The 19,050-nt window shown below is 32.5% G+C and overlaps 1 protein-coding gene across 1 annotated transcript in view; it reads right to left on the reverse strand.

Moving 5' to 3' along the window:
* The window catches only part of LOC133323016 (disintegrin and metalloproteinase domain-containing protein unc-71), a 172,237-nt gene that overhangs the window by 77,270 nt on the left and 75,917 nt on the right, over nucleotides 1–19,050 (reverse strand). The window contains exons 3-4 of the mRNA XM_061531973.1: nucleotides 8,262–8,410; nucleotides 981–1,037 (exon numbers count right to left, since the gene is read on the reverse strand). Of these exons, the coding sequence (XP_061387957.1) occupies nucleotides 981–1,037; nucleotides 8,262–8,410 (206 nt within the window). The remainder of the gene's footprint in view (nucleotides 1–980; nucleotides 1,038–8,261; nucleotides 8,411–19,050) is intronic.

Genomic DNA, 19,050 nt, shown 5'->3' on the forward strand with positions numbered 1-19,050 from the left:
ACACACACCCATTTTGAGTTTAGTATCTCTAAATTTACTCTCTAAACCCTGAAATTGATTTCGAAATGCCAACTATTTCCATTCATACACAGAACTGCTAGAGTCCACTGGAAAAAAGTATATCTAAATTATTGCAACATTACAAATTGTTGTGGTAGTTTTTAGATTATACAGCAAAGGGGAAGTATGATTTTGAAAATATTTGTCATTTCTTCCGGGGCATAACAACAACGACAACTCACTGCCATTTCACCAAACCAGCGAACCGACAAACCAAACCATATAACATTTTGCATAAATATTGTTTACTTATGCATCTGACAAATATTGTGGACACTGGCTAATGATATGTAATGAAAAGCTTATACTTTTGAACTGTAGGTGACCATAGACCAGTGACCAACTACCACACAATGATAATCTCCTACACGCTTGACAATGTCACAGCGTGCTGAGTGGCATTGATGGCCAACAATGGAAATGTTTTGAAATTATTCATGCGCATGACTTTGACGCCAACATTATTAATAAAATAAATTGTTGGAAATTATCACACAGTGTAATGAAAAGTCCTGCAATGACCAAAGGACCACAAAAAGGGATTTAATTACCAACACACATATGTAAACATGCCTACGTACAGTGAAATGAATTAGTTTTTTAGGTTGTGTTTGATACAACAACGTTCGTGGGCTGCAACAAACACCCATTACTGTACTGGAAGTAATACCAGCTATGGTCGCTGTGTACGTTGTCGACCACCAAAAGGGTCAGGACAAAATATAAATTAGTTGCCAGATACTAAATAGTCAAACTTTAATTAGTTGTTTAGTTAAGTTTACAATTAATATACGGACATTAGATTTTCATGTAAAACCATATATCCGAGGTTAGCAGGGATGCTATCTATCAACATAATACATAATTTAAACATTTCTAGTTATTTTTTTTTTTTTTTGAAAAAGTTTTATCAAGCATACCTTTGTTCTTCCTCTACTAAAGCCACCATCATCATGAGGACGTGGTCGTTGTCCAGGCTGTAAGAAATAAAACGACAGGTTTTTTATTTAAATTTAAAATAATAGCCTTAAAGTATAAGTACATGGACAATAATTTATAGTTAATTGTTTAAGAGTTTAAATATAAAAGAGTTGTATAAAACTATTATGTGAAAAGGTAAAACATTATATAAATCTGTACAATTGTTTGATTAAAAATGTTATAAAAAAAAACAATAATGCTTTTACATAGTTATTAATTATTTATATTAAAATAAAAAAGATAAATAAATATATTACACAAAAATATTATATTAGTATATGAAATTAATTAAGACTTGCAGTTGTAGTTAGCTATTTTTACCCTACTGCATACAATCATGAAATGTGGGTGGAAAAGTGTAATTAATACCCACAAAATTTGATTTGTAAATTGAAAATGGCAGAAAACTCTACTACAACTATCCAACCTGTATACATTAGGGATATGACTTATTGATTGGGATGGGTCTGCCAAATTTTCGAGATTCATATGAAAATTTGGCCCTGATATAAGCACTAAAAACATCAATCGAAAAGGGATACCTGGTATTGAACGAATCCGTAAAAGAGGTTCGGTGTTTTTCATTTCATCCTCTACCACATATTAATGACTTTGATTCCCCCATACAAAATAATAACCCTGTCACAAAACATTCACCAAATTGTGATGAAAATTATATCGTGATCGTTAATATGGCCATAAAGGTTAAAACCATGCCACATGCAATAGCTCTTTAAAGAAATCAAATAAAATAGCAATAAAGACAGACAACATTTGCAACATAACTCCCAACTAATAATACCAGAATACCATGAATGCATTGAAACATTCGGACCAACTGATTGTGGTCACTGAGGTGGCCATGAATAATGTAATAAAAAAAAACGTTAATGACTATTATTCGGTTAAATTTCCCAATCGGAATATATACACATATTTTATGCGGAGCCGTTCTATTGACATTGGTTTCGATATGGTTATGGGAATTCTCTTTATCATTTATGCTTATAAATTGGACTTTGCACAAAGACTGGCAAAAAATGCAATAAAAATAGCAAGAGCAATAATTGGGGTAAGCAAAACCGAAAATAAGTGGGTGCGTGTGTCAGTTCGGCTTTGAGTTTAAGCAAAATGTTATTTGTAACTGTGAGGGAATAAATGAACAAATAGACAAACAAACGATTATGTTGGCCAAAGAATGTTGTAAATCAATTTTGCTAATAAATCTTTTTTGTGTACATTTCCGGAGAAAATATTTATCGTTCCTTATTTGGAATAAAATGTGGAGTGAGAGAGAGAGAACGCCGAAACGAAGATGAGTTTATTTTCATTATATGTTTTGATGCCTTGAGCTTAGTTTGTAGCGATAAATTGTTGATACACTGGAAGAAATAAATCAGTTGTTTCAGTTTCAATTAAAAATTGAGTTGGATACCATCATTAGCTCTGAAGTGAAGTTTTAATAATTTACATTATTTTATTATTCCAATCTACAGTTTCATGTATACCTTATCATTGTTATTACTTTTTCTGTTATTAATTCCCTCATTTTTTATTAAAGTAGTCTAATTTTTGTCAGCGGCCAAAAAATTAAAATAATTACCTGAAGTTTAAACTAATAAAGTACTAAGTTCAGTAGGCCTATTCTGTAACTGTTTAACAACATTCGACATTGTTTATTTTACAACAATTTCATTTGTTACTTTTGTTGTTTTTACAATAACAAAGGAAAATTAAACAATATCGAATGTTGTTAAAAGTTACAGAATAGGCTTACAGATCTATAGATCTTATCGGAACCCTGTAATATAAGAAATTCGAATGTATTGAAAACACCATTACAAGTAAAAAATACCCTAGACGAAAGCTAGTTTTATCTAAAATATTGAAATGTTTTTGGGGATGGCCACCTCGATTTCAAATTTCAATTTGTATGCTAAAAGGGCATGTCAAATGAAGTTTTGTCTTTTTTTGGGATATAATTGATTAAATCATCAAATATTTAAATATTTTATAAATAATAAATATTTGAATTTTTTATTTAATTTTTGCTTGGTGTAAAGAAAAATATTTTATGTTCAAAAGAATGTCATGTGAAAAAAACAGACAGAAATAAAGAAAACACACATACAAAAATATCATACACATATTGACTGTATGTTTTGGAAATATAAATTCACATTTAGTACAACAGGATGTGAGCAGCTTCTTTTTTTCTTGGTAACATTTTGCTCGCATTGCCAGAGGGACAATAAATATTTGTTGGCAACCTAAACATGAGTTACAATTTAAACACTAAGCTTTGTTAAAAACACAGACACACACGTACATATTACAAATATCAACGAGCGACAAGGCAAGACAGCAAGGCGTTCAATGATTACTGATTTGCCATTCGTTGCTGGCAGTAGCTGTCAGTGTGGGTGCGTTAAACAAAGTGAGACCTTCTGGGCACATTTTCTCGTCAAAAATAAACGCAGTAAGAACGGCAAATCGTTTAACGGAAACAAATGATGGGGTATACTGTTGAACTTCATTGATTTTGAAAATAAATCAGAACAATTTACACCATTCTTGGTAATCAATTTTTTCGCCGTTATGTACTCCTTTCTGATTTCGCTTCGGTTTCCAGTTCCCATCCGCAGACAACTGCAACATTTGGTGGGCTCGTGTTTTTTTTTCTTTTTGTAAACGTATTACTTATAAATGTGCCGGCGTGCCACCGACATGACTGTCTGGGCCTACCTCATGTTGCAAACATTATTTGTGCCTTCTGTTTCAAATTTGAAAAGTTTTTTGTTTTTGTTTTCTTTGGCTCAAGTAAATGAAACATCGATTTATACTTTAAGTACTGTTTTACTGCCCCAATTGCCCGGGGCAGGGATACCCTGTCTAATGGCAACGACAATTGGAAACACGTTCGCTTACAAATTGTTTCAAAACGCTTTTCGTTGCTAATTTGCTAATTTCCTTCATAAATATTGCGGCCTACTCACAATAAAGTATTTTGCATTTTATTACATTGAATGCCAAAGTGTATCGAATATTCGGCGGAGGCGGGCAACAACGAATTGCTTTTCAGTTGCCAAAATATTTTGAGCAAACAAATCGAATGCCAGACCCGAGGCAAGGGGATTGGATGAATGGCTTTAGGTTAGCATAACAAAGCATGTTTGTACATCAATGGGACGGTCCTTTGTAAACCTTTTTCTTTTTCGCCTTCGTTTTTTATCTTTCGACAATTCGTGTATTTTGAATAATTCATTGCGCATACATAAACTTTTCTTTTTATCAAATTAAATTCATAAGACTTGTTTAGCTTCTACTATGACTACAAATAATAACAAAAAACAACAACAAGCATCAGAAGCAGCTGTACCATCTCAACCCATTTATTTGTAGCTCTCTTGGAATTTACTCCGAAGCAATTAAATATGTTTGAAGTGCGACATTTTCGCTGAAACACTCACGCAACAAAAGGTCCCCGGAGAATATCCACTAATTGGCTTCTTCTTAAAATACATTGTAGCTGGTGTTTTTTTTTTCTGAGAATATTTCGTACTTGTTTGGATTTTGCTTTCGACCTCTAATTAATTATTTCGTAATTTACATTTTATAAATTAATGAAGATGTCTGGAAAAAAAACTGTGCAGAGAAATATTACGGATTTTCTTTGATGACAAATAGTTTTTCGAAAACATAAAAAAATCGTGGCAGTTTAAAATGTAAGTAACACGAATTATTTGTGCCATTAATAATTAAAAACGGCGTAATTGTACTCAAATTTATTTCACTGAAGTTTAATTCGAGAAACCTCGGCCCAATGCTGTAATTGGAAACAGTGGAATTTCAATTGGTAAGCAATGGCGTTTTGTTATTGAGATGAGTGGCAAGAAAAAAAAAATATGTCCTTATAATTTTGGTCATCGTTGATGGTAAGTTAGTAAAATAAAGCACCTGCTACACATTTGTTGGAAACAAGAAAAAAAAGAAAATGCTATCAAAAATCGTATATTGACCTACATACACTTGTGGCCAAAACTAAAGCAACTGACATTGCAAACTGAATAAATGAAAAAAGTAAATTTTGCTAGTTATGGACAGCATAACCATTATTTTTGATTGCGGCAACAATCGAGGCATTGAAACAATATAATGCTCAATTTGATTCCTCGGGTATTTTCGTGTCTGAGACTTTAATTCATCCGAGAACATAACATTACTCCACTGAGGCGCATTCCTACTATACTATAGACTATAAGAACTTTTGCGAAAGCCAAATTTGGCTTTCCTATTTTTCAGAAATAAAAGAACCTTCTTGATAGTCTCCGTGAATATAGTCATGCTACCATAGCTCGTTCACGCTCTGTTCTTGAGGACATATCCAACGATAACCCTCTCACAAATTAGTTGAACACTTGGATGTGTATTTTTTACTGCTATGGCAATTTGTTGATCAGCACGAACTGTTTTTTTTTTCTATAAGGTGTAATAGGTTTAGAAATCAAAACATAGTAATTGCAACGGTAAAAATAATTAAACTTTCAGAGTTCATTTGTTTGCACATTAGATTTGCTTTAGTTTTGTCCAAGTAAAAATAGAGACAATTTACTTTTCCATACATTACTAATTTCAAAACACGATATGTTTATTTTTCAAAAAGTCTCGAATAAATGTAATTTTGGTTGCAGTGTATATAAAATAATAAGCCTATTTTAAAAAGGACCTATTCTGATAAAATCGACATTTGCATTAAAAAGTAGAATTATGTTCATGAAATAAGTCACAAAGTCGAACGTTCGTAATAGACTTTAAATTTTCTTTGTAAATGGTTGGATTATTTTATCGAAAGATAAAAACGAAAAATATATTCAACAATGTTCGGTTGACGTATACATCACATTTATCAACTTAAAATCGATGTAATATGATTTGCAAAATCGAAATATAGAGTTATTGCTTGACCTTGTCAACGTATCACCACGACCGATATATGCCATTCATCAATGTAGCCAACTCTATTATTTTCGGGTCAAGAGTAAACAATAAAATATACGGGGTATATATGTCGAATATTTCGAGGTGTTGCAAACGAGATACAACCAGAGAAACAGTGACGTTAATGACATACATTTCCGACGTATAATACATACGTCAGAAACGTCGGAAACCCACCCAAAACCATTAGGTTTTTGACAAAATGGCATTTTCCATTAATTAATTTGGAATTTAAGTATGGTTTACTCAAATCCAAATCAAATTTCAAAATTGTCTTTTAAAAAAAGTTTTGAATTTGTTATCAGTTCTAGTAAGGAATAGTCAGATATATGTAAAAATAATATATATTCTTGAAAATAACTGTATATGGTAATAATATTGAAATAAATGACGTTAACTACATTTATTACAATTTATATAGGTATATGACGTTTTCGACGTTTACACCTTTTTGACAGTCAAAAACCTAAAAATTCGTCATACGGACCATCCCTGGATGCAACATTTAATGGATGCAGTTCTGTCCATCCTAAACAATGAATAGATAGTGGCAAAATCAACAGAATGAAGGTTAAATCCATTGGTTTTATGGAGGCTGCCAACAATACAAAGTATTTTGATCCTATCTAGCCTCTGGACAAAAACAAAATGAACATTTTTGGATAAATTTGCCGTATTACTATCGATAGTTATTTAGTTATAGGTTTTAGTTTGTTTTGTTTTTTGTTGTTTTTTTCATTTTTATACCCTTCACCACACTGTGGTACAGGGGTATTATGTCTTAGTGCATATGTTTGTAACAGTCAAAAGAAAACGAGATGGACACATGGTTCCTTTGGAGAATATGCATAGAATTAAGTTTCGTGAAAATTGTCTCAGATTTAGATATAGCTCCCATATATATTTTCGTCCGATTTTAGGTAAATGTTATACCAAAGTCCTTTTATATCTTCAGATTTGCCCGAAATTTGGCACAGCGCACTGAGTTATGTCTACAATGATTCGAGAAAATTGGCTCGGATTTAGATAAATGTCCCATCTATATTTTCGTTCGATTTAAAGTAAATGATGCTCCATGGTCCCAAAATATAGCCGATATTAATCAAACGTACTGAAATTAGTATAATCTAACCTGAGACAAGTTTCGCTGAAATTAGTTCATATTTGGATATAGCTCCTAATAAATTTCCGTCCGATTTTAAGTAAATGGTACATCAAACTCTTTATGTTTGTCAAATTGATATGAATTTTTGCATAACGTACAAAATTGAGCATAAAATGTCTTAATTGCGTTTTGTAGAATTACAGACTTAGCCCATATATATTTCCGACCCAATTCGTGTTAATTGGGTTCCAAACTTTACTTTCGTTACTGGTTTATTATTATCATTAGTATATTATTTGGGAAATATCTACGTTCTTTATACACTTTTCTCATATACTAAAAAATATTTCAGTGAAAAATAAAACTACATTCTTGTATTGTATATACAAAAAAAAAAATAATAAATAATGAATAGAATTCAATTTCGTTCTCTTTGTCAATTTACAAAATTTGTACAAATTCTTAGTGACAATATTAAAAAAGATGTTACTGCTAAATGCAATTTATATTATCATCAGAAATAATGAAAGAAAACGAATGGAGAGAAACATGCAATTCAATTTATATAGAATAGAAAAAATACGTTAGGAATTATTTCATCTAAAATCTTCATTAGGTGGAAAAACATGCATAAAATTTCGAAAGAATTATAACTATTTTGTTTGTTTGTTTAAGCAATGGTATGCTTGCTGCTGTTGCTGTTATTGTTATTGTTATTTGTATTGTTGTTGGTTTGTCTGATATTTATTGAGTGTTTTATTTATTCTTTGGGTGTATGGTTTCAGTTTGGGAATTTTGAATAAGTGAAATTGATATGTGTTTCTGTTTTCCACTTGAAGATTTTGTTGTTTCGTTTCTATTGATGGCGTTTCCATTTTGTTGAATGATTGTCAAATCAAAAAATAAAATATAAAAACAAACAGATTCAAATGACTTTAAAATAAAAAGAAACCAGAAAAAAAGAAAAAAATGTTTGAATGAAGTCTTAACAGATGAATGAGAAAGTTTTGTCAGAGCGAGAGAGAGAGAGAGAGATAGAAAGGAGTGAGGAGTGAGAGTATGAACATACCATTGTGTAATTGTTTAAATTTCGTTTTGAACGTAAACGATTGCGTACCTTGGGTGGACTCACTTCACGCGTTGAAATGCCCATTTTCTCGTGGTGTCTTAGCTGCACCGGGTAAATGATTTGATAATAATGGCCACCGATACGGCGTACCAATTCTTGGTTCTGACGGTATTCCTTAAGTAGACGTTCAACTTCACCTAAAAGAAGAGAGAACAATAGCTTAATTAGTATATTTGTAATATCGGGAAGATATGTCTGTATGTACACATAAAAATATAAATTATGTTTGTAATTATTAAATTCGATCTATTTGTCTCTGTAGTGCAGGCATCGAAAATAAATGAAAGTTCACCGAGGCAAAGGTTCTTAATCATATCTGAAATAATTTACAAACAAATATCACAACTGCGAGTTAATCATTGAACAAATTTCCTGTCGATTTTTTATGATGTATTATTGTTGTCCTTCCTTCAAATTCAAACACAAAAACTATTTGACCCTCCCAAGCATATTACCAAAGTAAATTTATTAATTCATTATTAACAATTCATTGCAGTCTTTAAATTAATTGAATTTAATGGAATGGCTTTCAATGTTATAAAAAAACATAGAACATTTACACAAAACATTTTTTTATTTTGTTTTAAATCAGCATTTTATTATGCTGTTGTTTTTTTTTTGCCATTGTTGTTATTCTTGTTGTTGATGATGACGATGATCTATAAATTAAACTAGCAAGAGTCAAGAGATGAATTTGCTGTTGTTTCTGGTCTTGGCTGTTGGTGATGGCAGGGGTGTGTTACGATTTGAATAAGTTCAAATGCTGCATAAAAACGGAAATTAAATTTTCGTTTCGAGAGTAATGCTGTTCTGCAGTCACTTCATCCAAACAACATCAGCAAAAAACAACAACAACTAATGAAAAGTTCACTTGAATAGAGCGCCGAGGGGGAGCGGTCGGAGTGATGGTTAAAAAATAAAATAAAGATGCATTTAAAGCAGTAGAGACGCTAGGGTTACACGTTAACAAATAACACAGGGTGTCATACCCATTGCATTTCGGCGGCATGGCATGGGATGGCGGGGTGCAACACATAGCCAAGGGTCCAAACAAAAACTCTTTGGGGAAAAACTATGAAAATTGTACTACGTCGAATACAATGCGGATTTGTGAAAGTTAGCTGAGTTGCGGCGGCTGATGAAGCAGCAACATCAACAGCAACAGAAGCAGGAATCGGGTACAAGTATATTTTTGCTGGGCAAAGAATGAAGTGATTGCTGATGTGCATGAATCAGTATCCGTTTCCGACGTCTCCAGTCGAATGCCTTTCTAATGGGCAAAGGGGTTTTTTCTGCCTGGCAGCGGAAAGGCCACAAACTTTTGCAAGGCAAATACAATTTAATTAATTAAATAATTTCATTTTGCAAAGCAGTCAATTACTCAGTTCGAGGGGTTGGAAATATTTGCATTGTCCCGCACTGAACGAGGAAAAAAATACGAACGAACACACAGTTCGGTGAATGAAATATTGAAATTGGTTGGCCAACCAAACTTTGCCGTCAGCACATACTAACACGCGCACACACAGACACACACACACACACACACATACTCTCACTCCTGCGTAATGAAGAAGCTGCAGCAGGTTTTAATGGTTAAAACGTCTGTTTGAATAAATGACACTTTTATATTTTCATTTGGTGGTTACAGCTGCAGCCGGCGGTAATGCTGGCAGTAACTTGGACTTGCCCTTAAGAAAACCAGACCCAGCTCCAAATGATAAATGAAACAAACATGTTCTGCCAAAAGTATAAAAAGGGTTGCAAATTTACGTCAACTTGGTTTTTGTATTATCACTCAACAGCTAAAGTTGTCTACGATTCCGACACAAGGAACACACACATACACACACAACCATATCCATGGCCACACATCTTTTGGGGAAGATTGTCTCGTAACGTTTAAATTTTGTTTTGATGGATATTAATTGTATTGAAAATGTTTATGCCAAGTCCGTAACACCTTTCAAAGGCTGCGACAAGTTCCACCCCGCTGATGATCAGATGAGGATGGAGTTTTCCATCAATGTTGTAGCCACGAAATTCCTTCATTAATCAAGCGAATGAATGATTTTTCTTAGCATATATGACAGAATGTTTTACCGACTCCCCCATAGCACAAAAAAGATGTTCTCTACAAAACAGCTGGTGAAATGCTAATGAAATGCCATAACATTTTTAGGGTTTTTACCCCCAACCTCTTGTAAGGGTAAAGTATTCTTTTGGCCCCATATTCATTATAACAAGGGCTGAATAAAATTTAAGACGCATGTCGCCATTTATATTCGAACTAAACATATTTTTTCAACATCTCTCCGCTTCCATCTTCTGCGGAATCTAATGTGACAAATTAATAACATGTTTGTGCCTATATGGCTTATTTTCCACACTATGTCAAACTTTGACAAAAACAAAATATATATAAACTTTTTTTCTTATTCCAATGTAGAAAAATGATAGTTGGTGGAAAACAAATATTTTGGTTCAAGGAGTTCCAGTGACAGTTGTACACAAGTTTTGTGATGCTGCAAAAGGGAGGGTATTTGGGGAATTTATGAAATTATATGCCATCAAGCGATTGTTATTGGCTGCTGAATACAGTCCATTCAATATTTAACGATGTTATACAACTTTAGACATAATCGTCATTATGTGTATACAAAAATACACATATTATTGGAAAAATTAATTTCCAAGAATTATCCCATGGCGATAAGTAAACAAGCAATTACACAAATATAAATATAATGTCACACAGAATGTGGGTGTTGTAGTAGTGATTTCAACTGAGAAATGTTTAAAAAAATTACGTTTTCCTGCCATTACATTAAGATTTGAATTCAAAGCTTTGAAATATAAATTGAAATTGTGAATTTTCCAATACATGATTTAGGTAGCACTAAAATGAATCTTTAAATATCCTAATAGCGACAGGACAGTTCAAAAATTAATTGAATTTCGCATGGAATATATGCATTAAATCACTTTTTTCCACACTTCCAAAAATGTGTTAATTCCAGTATCCATAAAAACATTCAATGGAGTAAAAAATTATTTGAGAATGTGTTTAAATATTACAACTTTTATGGACAATAAGGAGCACAGGAGAAGCCCCTGGCTACAGTGGCAGCTATCGTGCATACAGCCAACACAATAAGTTTTCTATTGTTTCAAAACTAGTATTTGTTTTATTTCCATTTTATTCACTATTAAAAAAATCCATTTGTTAATTAATTTAGATAGTATGATGGGCCAGTATTCAAATAGAAGAATGCCTAAAAAGCCTCGTTTATTTAATATATCCTAGTACATTCCTATATATGTATAGACTGTTTAACATGCATATGTTTAGAGAAACATATTTTCATATTTCCTTGATTAGTTATTTGTTTGTAATTTGACTATTTGCAGCTGGCGTTAAACAACAACCAGACAACTCAGTAAAAAAAAAATTCCTCGAATACGGAAAACTTAATTTATTTCATATTAAAAATATTTTATTTTCAATGCATGTATTTATAAATTAATTGAATTTCTTAATTCTACCACTTAAGAGGAAGAATGTGTGAGATCTGTCTTTTTCCCTCTGTCTCTCAATACTCAATATTTTCAAATGGCATCTCTGCCTCGGATGTATGAATTAAGGCAGAGACATAATAAAAGATGAAAAATTGAAACACATTTCCAATTAATAAAGATTATAAAGGCAAACAAAAGGCATTTCAAACACGCAATCAAATAAATGGACGTACGAAGGAATGAATGGACAGACGAACGAACGGACGGCCACAAGCGCCGACAAAATGTTCGCACAAGAACAATTATCATGGTAGTTGGATGATGAGCGAATGTCGGGTGTACAATCAGATACAAACAGAAATAAATATTAATTTATTGAATTATGTACTAACATAAGCAGAAATGGGTGGTGTAAAATGTATAAATGTATGTACATATTTTAATTTTGATTAATATATAACCTATTTAGAGAATGAAAATTCGCCTGCCATTGAATTTAAATCGTAAACATATATTTCTATTGAACAGAAGCATTAAATTATACGAACAAATTGTTCGATTTTATTTTCTGTTGCGGCGAATATACGAGAAATTTTAGAAACGGCTTTTAATTGAAATTGATTTTCTTGTTCTTTTTATACAACAGACATCGGTGGTGGTGGTAATAGTAAAGACAAAAGTCAACTTGAAATCGACAATTTATTGTTTAATGTTTTAATTTCATTTCGAAAGAAACAAAAAACAATTCACACGAAATCCAAGATTTGTCCTTTGTGGCCTGTATGCGTGTTTGTCCGCCTATCTCTTCTCTCTGTGTTGCAAGTAATTAATTACTTTATGTAACATCACTACTCATTGTATTGAAGGACTTTTCGTGCTGTAAATTAAACAACACTTTGTTATTTAAGATGTAATTTAATTGAATGTTACACGCACACAACATTAATGCCCCTCTCAACCAACAACAACACGCCTGCATAAGGATGATGCTGTTGTTGTCATCGTCGTCAATGTTATGTTCAGCTACAGCTGCTTCGCACAAATGACGTTCGAATGTCCTGAAGCGGCGAGATGTATTTTGTGAAAATTCTGTGTTCTTCTTCTTCTTCTGGTCTACAAATGTAATTTGAACGATTTCAAAGCAGAAGAAGAAGAATCAAAAGACCATTCGTGGAAAATGTAATTCCCAAATAGAATCAACATTTTACTGTCATTATTACAGAATCGCATGTCAATTTTTCATTATACAATTTCGCCAGACAGACAGAGAGGCAGACAGACAAACATTCAGTCAAAATAGCTTTTAAATTGTTGATGCAAACCAACAAAAACAAGATGGATAATTGCGACAACAACAATAGCATACGATTATATGTTGGTAATGATTATTGAACAACTAAATTCATCAAATCCTTACAAGTAAAATGAATGGAAATACACACACACGCATACATACAAATACATTCACAGCAATTTACACTCTTTCAAGTACATAGCAATATAATAACTTCTAGACAAATATTATTAAAGCCCTGAAAACATAAGTAAACAAAAACCGGACCGAAACATGTATTCCCAGCTATGTGACATGAAACATATGCATGGATATATGTTCCATAGCAATATTTCAGGCAATACACTGAGAGAAAATATATCATTCACAGATGTAAAACAGAGAAGTGTACATTGGTTTGGGCACTCAAGTCTCTGTCAGAAAGTCTAGAATTTTGTATTTTATGTTTCCCGAAATCGTATATGCTTGGAAGGAATATAAACTTCGAAGAAACTTTAAAACAAGTATATTAACCTATTCAGAGATTATGTGGAAGCCTTTTTCCAAAATGGTCGCCGAATTGTTGATAAGCTCTTGTGTGGATCTTCAAAATCTTGGGAGTCAATATCAACTAAAATTTCAAATTTGAAAATTTTGCATAATATCAAATAACTCTTTTTCATTTAAATAGAAATGATGTACGTTAACTACCGAAATATTTTTCCCTGTGCACTTTATCTTTCGGTTTCATGTTTTCTATTTTTTTCTTGTCAAAATTAATACCACAAAAGCAAAAGAAGAGACAGATCTTTTGTTATTGCGGGTAAATAACTCAGAGACTATAGCATTCATCGAAGCAAATGTAATTTAGCTAAAGACTTTATTCTTCTTCGAATAGAAAACACGAAATCTATTCATTTAGCTTATCTCTTGAGTTGCGATAATGAGACCAGTCTAACTGCTAAGCCCTCTTACAATACTGGCAGAATTAAAGTGTTTTATTCGCATAGCTCTCTTTGACTCACATCACGTCGACACGTACATACATATAAATATTACCGATGGACTTCTCTAGCTATTGCATGAGTGTTTGTGTGCGTCATCAAACATTCCAAGATAAAGTAAATAAATGCTTTTGATTAATTCCGCTTTTGTTAAAGATTCGCATTGCAAAGCAAATGGGAATGCGAAAAACTAACACAAGCATAATAGCATAGCTAACACTCACTCGCCGGCTCGCTTTCTGTTTCATTCAGTCCTCCTCATTCAGGACGACGACTTAACGGGGAAAATGATTACATTTTCCGAATATTTACTTTAGCCACCAGAGGGATATAATTAATTGATATTATGTGATAATTACTATTAGATGGAGAGCAATAATGAAATGATGTTCATCAAAGATGTGTTCTTTCTTTTTTTTTTGGTTCTTTGGATACATTTTTGTCCCATATGTATAAAAGGCTTTGTCTAATGACTTTACTTTGTGAACTTTGATGGTTATGGTAATGAAACTAAATTTTATCAGACATAATTATTGATATATTATCCAAAAAAAATTGCCAGATGAGCTCAATCTGTCTAATAACCCTGTAAATGATAATCGTTTTAATATATATTGAAAACTAAAGTTAAAACATCTAACAGATTCAGTGTACTTCTGAGTATACTTCAGACTATTCAAAAAAAAAAAAAAAGTATTTCATATACAAATTCTATAACTTATTAAAAATATTACTTCTGATTCCCAACAACCCAAATATGTACTTCAAAGTTTGAAGGAAAAAAGAAAACACAGGTAAAATATACCTTCTTTGTGTTATAACTTCTTGGAACATTCATATTTAAATCTACGGGCTTACTAACTTAAGCAAAAACAATTCATGGAATTGATTACACGTACAAAATCTAAATAAAATTTGAAATTTACCTCTTAGTAGGGCAAACAAAGTTCACAAGTTTTTTTTTTGTGTGGGGTGGATAAACACCTTTGCGCTACCGCCGGAAAAGCCTGCCGAATACACTCCAATGTAATTGTTAACAACATTTGTTTATTTTCACACATTATATCAATTCTCTGCGGAAACATATTTCCAGGCAAACTTTTTAAATTCCAATATAAATCGGATTAATTTATTATTATTTACAAAAGGTATTGCCATTCAAATACATTTAACAATAATGTGAATATTTTTGTAATTTGTTTTTGTTATTTAAAGGTAAATCGGATTTACTCAATGAACCGTATACTCTTCTAATAAATAAATAAATAAATGAACGAACCAACCAGCGAACGAATAAATAAATATACAATGGCTTTGTTTAATGAATTTGAGAATATCATTTTGTGTGTGTGTGTGTTTTTTAAGTTTGTGGTATTAAAACATCGATGGCAATTCAATCGATTTAGTTATTGTTCATGATATTTTCCATTGTTGGCTGTTAACAATGTTAAATCTGTTAAATGAAATATCATTTTTATGACTGTTGCCCATCATCTGCAGCTCAGAACTTTACAATGTCTGGATCATGACATTCTTTCATTATTTCGTATTTCTTATAAAGAAGTAAGGCAAACTTTGTCGTCTCAATTAGTCGTTGCGGAGGTATTCGTCACAATCGCTGTTAAATAAAAACATTACTTATTCATTTATAAGGCCCATTATTCCGGCACTACACCGAGTTGTCATACACATAAAAGTTGACAACGAACGAGCTGTACGAATGAATGAACGACCGAATGGCAAGGAAACAGTTGACAAAGAAAGTTCAGATCATAAAACTTTTCTCATTTGAGTCGACTTCAAAACGAATGAAATACAATTGTATGCGTAGTTGAAAAAAAAAACAAAAAACGTATATAAAGCGAAAAAAAAAACAAATCAGCCAAGAACAAAAGCTGAACAGGTGTCATAACTTCAGGAAAATAAAGGCTAAACGAAAGCCCTGGTATTTGCCGAACAACACAAATGTCAAAAGTGAACTGTAGTAGCGACAACAAACAGTAACAGCAGATTGTTACGATGGCATCAGTTATACAAATCCTCATATCGTAGAACCAACATCAGCAGCCGCAGCACCAACCAACATCAGTCTCATACAACAAACTTAACATAACATAGTCTCATCGAAATGCAAATGTAAACATTTGTAATAAAACAACAATTTAACCATGTGCTAACCATACCTATACTACCAACAACAACCATCCATCCAACCAACACACATACTAACCATGCATATGCAATACAAAACATTTCAGAAATGCCAACACTCAATCTGAATGGGTATAGAAATTTTCAAAAGTATTGCAAGAGTATTACAACTTTTCGCTTTTCACTTTTGTTATTGCCTTTTTGCATTACGAGCTTCGCTAGCTCTTAGGTTTGTTGGTGTTGTTGTTGTTACTGTGTCTGTATTCTTTTTTATATTTTCCTTTGCAATGATCCCCATCTTTGCCCTAACAAATGGGGTTAACGAATTTTGTCCTCTGTCTCTATGTTACCATGATTATCCGTATGTTTTTCTCTTCGCTTTGAGTAAAGTGGGCGTTTGTGTGCGTGTGTGTGTGCTACATTCAAAGAGGGATTTGGGCGCTTTCATCTCATGTAGATAACACATTTACATACGCACTTACACACAACTCACACAAACACGATGAAACACTTTTATGTTGAATATATTCACACATGCTTAAGGGGAATGATATAATTGTCAAATTTATACAGATAATACAGTGAAGATGAAAATTGTTCTAAGATTTTTAAAATGAAAAATTAAACACATTTTTGGAGAAAATTTTCTGAAATTGTAACATGTAATTTCTAGAAAAAGTATAATAATATGTTCGAAATAGGATGGTGGTTATGGCTGCAGATGCAGGTATCATAAGTGTGCTCGACTTCTGTCACGTAATGTTGATGTTTTGTGTGTCTATGTATTTATTTGAAACCGGTGAAATTTAAATGTTTTTTGGATATAAATACGAAATATCAAATAAAGACCTTTATGAGTCACATTGCTTAACATGTCTGATGAGGCGCTTAACTAACGGCGAAACTCGTCGTCTAATGATGAAAATGTTGCAACTTCGATCATGTAGCTCATCCCGAAAGAGAAGTAAATAAAAACATGTCACCTTTTGTCTAATATTTTGTGAAATTCTCACCTCAATTTTTCACTTCAGTGTTTACCTAAACTCATGTACAAGGGTAAGTGAATATTGTACAGCGTGTGTGTATTTGTTTGAAGTTTCATATGGGGGCAGGCAAAAAGTCAAATTGAAAAAAGGTTTTACCATCAACATTACTATGGCAATGTTCCTTTCAGAAGTGGTGTACCATCGTTCAAAAATACCCTTAACAACACTCTACTTTGTCACCCACACTGTGTTTGTTTCTGATAAAAAAAAATGTCTCAGTAAAATTAAAGAGAAAAAAACACAAAATCGTTTTCACCCACCAACGCTACTTCAATCACTTCTACCCTCTCCTGCAGCAGCAGCAGATTTTCTTACAGCTAACCCATATTGTGACATCGGATTTAATATTATGATATCTTATAATTTAAAAAGTTGCACAAACGGGAATGTATAACTTTGTGGATTTGTTTAAAGCAGAATCGTGAAGAACAACGACAATGTCGGTATGGAAATACAGTACCAATAGAAAATAACAACAACAACAGCAATAACATCATCATCTGCAGTAGAAGCAGGAAACTTCCAACTTTCTTTGCAAATAAGTTAATAATGTTATTATATCTTGGATTTATATAAAATGAATTTGAAGAGATTTGTAACTGCCACCGACACGAATACCACAGCATCGCACTACACCACACCACTGCTGTGGGGTTCACCACATATTGTGGTGTTATCATTTCCACCTGAAGGGATTTGTGACACTTGCTTGTCATCGCTATTGTAATGGGGTTTTGGATGGGTTAATGTCTTAACTGTTAAATTCCGATATGTCTTCGAATGTAAATTATGACTTAGTTAGACATAGCAGCCAAGTGGGAAGCGGTAGTTATGTAGCAGTCTGCACAAGGTAAAAAATAATTGAAAAAATATACAAATGAATGTAAAAGAGCTTTATAAAATGCTAAAAAGGAATATGTATTTATAAAAAATGAATGAACTGGAAATCTGGCAAATAAACTTCCAAATGTCAAATCATGGACCTATATGGACAAATTTCTGCAAAATGTCAGCCCCTTGAGCTGGGAAATGCTTCCAAAATCAATATGTGGACCGTTACATCATGTTTGCAATACCAAACATACAATGAACAATTGCAATGACTGTGCAGAATTGCATACATCTATCTCAAATTTTGCGATGTCCATCGTGATTTCAACATCGCTGGCTCAACTTGAATAACTATTTTTTTTTGAGAAGGTGCTTTTGGACTTTAGTGTTTAATTTCCAAATTTATATTTTTCACAGACGTAGATCTATTTTCTTAAAATACGTCACATACATTTCTGTCTGCAACTTTGGAATCACATTTTCAACGACCAGGTAATACATTTTCGACAGTTATTATTTTAAATAAAAAAAATATTCGCCATCTTATATTATACATATTTTTAATAGAAAATATGTAAAGTATTTCAACAACAACAAAAGATTTTAGTAAACTAAAATTGATGTACGATTAGTTACACCTACCGTGTATATATATTATTTGCAATATTTATGTTAGCTGCCGCCCAAAATGTCATTGCCACCCTGACATTAGTTATACTGACTAGCTGGCATCAGTTATACTAACGATGACCTGTAGTTGTGTTACATTCATTTAAGTAAAATGAAATTTATTGACCGCCAACACACACACACAACGGCAACAACGAAAATATTAATTCAAACAATACGGAAAACGGAAATACAAAAACCCATATTTCAAATTCAACAAGCTGAACACAATGGTGTTTTATGATGACACTGGGACTGCTCTGCATTCGATGCATACACGACTG

The sequence above is a fragment of the Musca vetustissima genome, unplaced genomic scaffold (assembly GCF_032173495.1).
Source record: "Musca vetustissima isolate MV318-11 ecotype Yass unplaced genomic scaffold, APGP_CSIRO_Mvet_v1 utg3678, whole genome shotgun sequence".
Taxonomy (NCBI): domain Eukaryota; kingdom Metazoa; phylum Arthropoda; class Insecta; order Diptera; family Muscidae; genus Musca; species Musca vetustissima.